At 50.9% G+C, this 4,428-nt stretch overlaps 1 protein-coding gene across 1 annotated transcript in view; it reads right to left on the reverse strand.

Moving 5' to 3' along the window:
• The window catches only part of GRIN2C (glutamate ionotropic receptor NMDA type subunit 2C), a 35,965-nt gene that overhangs the window by 1,787 nt on the left and 29,750 nt on the right, over nucleotides 1–4,428 (reverse strand). The window contains 2 exon segments of the mRNA XM_025197425.1: nucleotides 1–570; nucleotides 2,841–3,073. The exon segment at nucleotides 1–570 is cut by the window's left edge and continues 33 nt beyond it. Coding sequence (XP_025053210.1) covers nucleotides 1–570; nucleotides 2,841–3,073 — 803 coding nt within the window.

Here is a 4,428-nt window from a genome sequence, read left to right on the forward strand (position 1 = left end):
CACGTGGTTCCCCAGCGGCACGTGGTTTCTACAGTCGGCTGGAGGGGTGGTCTTCACCAGGAGGTGGGGGAAGCTGCTCACGGTGGAACCTGGAAGAGCCTTATCCCCGGAGCAGCTTCCTCGAAACTTCAGGGGTTGCAGAAACTGAGGCTGCTTGGTTATCCCCCTCCATTTCTCACTGGCTGACAGCCGGGAGTCCACAAAGGACTGCTGAGGGGCAGGGAGGGGTTGGGGAACGGCCCTCTGGGCGTAGGCTTGCCCCAGCTTCTCTGCAGCTGCCATGTTGGAGGAGTTGATGGGCCTGTTCAACCCACTGCTGTTCTGCACGACGAGCTGAGGGGTCCTGAGGGAGAATGTGGTCTGGAGGTTTTCGCTCCGGTTGGTCCAGTTCTCAATGGTGCGAGTAGCATTCTCCAGGGAGCTCCCAACGCTGGCCGTTGATACCATGTCCTTGGCAGCCTGCAGCATCTTCAGCACGTTGGCCTGAGCTGAGTTAGCAGTGACGTCTGGTGTGTGAACGCGGACTGGGCTCTCCAAATTCTGGACTCCACTGAAACAGCTATAAATGCCCTGAGAGAGAGAGAGAGAGAGAGAGAGCGCAACAGAATGACCAGATCACCCCTGGGACCACGCTCCGAGTGAAGCGGGGGGCAATGAAAGGGATAAGCCAAAGCAATCCATTGCATACAAAGTTCACATTCACAAAGGAGAAAGCTGCTAAATGTGAATATCAGCCGGGAACCATCCCACAAATGGAGGCAAGCCTCACATCACAGCGCTCTGGGCCTTGACCACCCAATATAAGGTTCTGTATTTCAAGCATTTCCTCTTTTTCCAGTGGATTCATCCCTGAATGAGGACATCAGTCACCAGATGGACTTGAGGGCAGAGAACTTCCCACCCCACCTTCCTAGCCCCCAGGCACAGCCTCCTTCAAGTTCCACCTGCATGGCCAGAGCCAGGATTTCATCTTTTCTTCTCATACCCCACCATCCTAGCTTGGTATCATTCACTCACTCGCTCTTGTTCATCACATGCAGCAAGGGGCTTATGGGAGAAATAAAATATATACACTGAAGTTGATGCCAATCAAGTTTTAGACGAATGCTTGGCTGGGCTGGTTGAGTCAGAGACAGTCCTGCCTTGAGCATGAGGCTGGACTACATGTGAACTCCTGTGGTGCCTCCCAGGCCCGTGATTCCAAGTATGATCAACTCACACACCTTATGAAGGGCCTACCGGGGAGCTCCAGCACCCTCTCCCCTGACTCTGTTTAACTGGTGCAGGATGGTTTCTGTATTGACAAGTTTCCTGTGCATCTACTGTTGCATTCACCCCAAGTATTGAGAGAAACAAGATGACTCAAGTCACCTGTATGGCTAAGTGAACCACCATGCTGGTGAGCGCATGCTACTTTAGGAACTGATGGCACCAGCTAGGGAGCCAAGCTTGCTCATTGTTCTTCTCCCTTCTAGATGTCTGCAGACTTGACTTTGGGTTTCTCCGGTAAGTGGCAGAATCTGCTCTTACCGTATTTCTTGTATATAACTCACACCCCAATTTCCAGGGGGGGGAAAAGATGCGTGTTTTATGTGAGATATTCCAGTATGCTGTGGATAAAGAAAAAACTAAAGGAATTTCAAACTTAGTCTCAGATTCACAATACTGAGACTTTGTTCACCAGAGCACCCCAAGGGATGACGAGGTCGAATGGTCACAAACTACTTCAAGATCGTTTCAGGCTGGCCATAAGGAAGAACTTCTTTACTGTCTGAGCCCCCAAGGTCTGGAACAGCCTGCCACCAGAGGTGGTTCAAGCGCCTTCATTGAACACCTTCAAGATGAAACTGGATGCTTATCTTGCTGGGATCCTATGACCCCAGCTGACTTCCTGCCCTTTGGGCGGGGGGCTGGACTCGATGATCTTCCGAGGTCCCTTCCAGCCCTGATGTCTATGAATCTATGAATACCACATGCAAATATCTCACAAATTGTTAGAGAGAAGGTTCAGGCAGGACATCAGGACACATTACTTTGCAGTTAGGGCTGCCAAGCTCTGGAATAGGCTCCCAAGGGAGGTGGTGCTCTCTCCTACCTTGGGGGTCTTCAAGAGGAGGCTGGACAGATATTTGGCTGGGGTGATATGACCGCAGCACCTGTTCCTGCCCAGGGCAGGGGGTTAGACCTGATGATCTGGTTAGGTCCCTTCCAACCCTAAGTACTATGACACTATGACGCTATCCCCAGTGACCACTCTCAAGTGTTTCCAGTATGCTTGAGAGCAATGACAAGGAGTTCCCCTGAAGCAGCTTCACACACCTTTCTGGATTTGGAGTGTGTGAGCAAGACTGGGGCATATTTAAGAGTGCCCAGGAGTGCTGGGGACATGGTATAGATGTATCCTATAGGGACAGCTGCCGCCCTCTGCCAGTTCCTGCCTCAAAAATGCCCCATACTTGATCTGGAAGGACTTCTCTAGGGGCAAAAAGAAAATCATCATGGCCTGCCCAGTCCATGGCTTCTTGCCAAGATGGTCCACAAGCAGAATGATCATGGAAATAGCTTTCATGTTGTGAATGAAGCAATGGGAGTGCACCTCTCCCCCAGACACCGAACAGCCATCAGGCACTAATTGCTTTCTGTTGCTACTGACCAGGACCACATTCTGGTCTGCATCCTAGGGGCAAAAGGCTCAACATCATGGTAAGAGAGGAAACCACTCTGCTTTTACTGCTGGGGGCACACTAGATCTTCCTGAATACCTCAGCTCCAGGGGGGATGCGAGTGGGACGTGATCATGAACAGCGGTGTGTAAGGTGGGCAGGGGCTTAGGCACTTACCCTGCTGATGGCCAGGAGGAAGTCAAGTTTGTGCGACTTGGGGACCGAGTGTCGCAGTTTCCAGTACACCAGGTGTTCCCAAGCAAAGACCAGCAGGCTCAAACCCATGGCCACCAAGAGCATGTAGAAGACACCAGCCATGTTATCAATATCCAGCTTGCTGCTCATCACCTCGTTCTTCTCGTTCTGGCAGATGCCTGACAGCCACACGGTCTCCAGCTTCTGGGTTTCCCCTGGGAAACAGTTATGCACACAGGGACAGAGTGAAATCCTGGCAAGGCGCTTCCTGTGTCCCTGCAGCCAGCATCACCCTCCCGCCCCCTCCCTTCACAGCCTAATAGCTCTCTTGTTTCAGGACCGGGACAAAAATCAGCGTGCCCTGTAAGTGGTTACGAATGGGAGGAATTCACTGTATTTAGCCTTTCGGATCTCTCCCTTGGCTGTGCTTTCAGTGGCTATACCAGTAACAGCCAGCTCTGGTGGCAGCGAGTACTGTACCAAGACATGTCATGTTTGCTCTGTGCGTGTGATCCCTGCCTGAACCAAGAGCAGTATAGGTGTCTCAGCCCAGCATGAACAACCCCTGCTTCTCAGTGCTCCCAGCAGAGCTGTGGCACACGCAGCATGTTGGGGAACAGACATACCCGCTGATCCCCAGCCATAGAAGGGACTTGCTTATGCCTCCACTTTCCCTTCTAAATACCCTCCACTTTCCTCCCCTCCTTTCTTCTATCCATCTCGCTCTTCCTCCATCCTGATAAGCCTCTTTTCTCCCCTCTCATCCTACCAATCTCTCCCTTCCCCCTCTAACACATTACACTTGACATTTTCTCAGCTCTCACTCAGTTAAATTTTACTCCCAAGCTCCCCATTGCCTTGCTTGCCCCCCCTCCCACCTTACATTTTGCACACAGATCACTTGAAGTCTCAAACCTACCAGAAGTGTTTTATTTCCTTTGAGAAGGAAGAGAGATTTCAGAGAGAATCACTCCCAGACACCAGACAGGAGAGACTGGGTCTGATTTAATGTTAACCACAAACAACCCGACAGAAAAGAACAGCTTTCTGAATCCTTCTTGGTACTTTCTCTGACATGCAGCTCACCCGACAGAGCCTCTGCTTGACTACACAGAGTCCAGCACCAGGTTTCTCTAAGGCACTCAGAGAAAAGATACTCATCCTACGTGATTTCCATGGGGCAGAGAGCCTGAAAACTTAGGGGTCAAGACTCTCAGCAGATGCAATTTCTGCTAGCCAAAGAGGGGCCCTCTACCTGGACGACTTTGTAATGCAAGTATTGGCTTGGAGGGGCTGAAGGATCCTCTCCTGGTTCTTAAGGATTTTATTTTTAAACAAAACAGCGGCAGCTTTGTATCACAGAGAGGAATGAGAGAGAGACAGAGAGAAAGAGAAGATGAAATAAGCAGGAGAAGATGAGAGATAGGCAACCCTCCTTTGTAATGGCTGATCCTTGTGATAACATTGTTGTCTCAACTCTGCAGGGAACGAAGTGTGATAACATTGTTCTGTGACCTCTGGGAGGGATGAGCTGCAAGACCTTCACCAGGTAAGGGGTGGACCATTCCTG

Source organism: Alligator sinensis, unplaced genomic scaffold (genome assembly GCF_000455745.1).
Source record: "Alligator sinensis unplaced genomic scaffold, ASM45574v1 scaffold400_1, whole genome shotgun sequence".
Lineage (NCBI taxonomy): Eukaryota > Metazoa > Chordata > Crocodylia > Alligatoridae > Alligator > Alligator sinensis.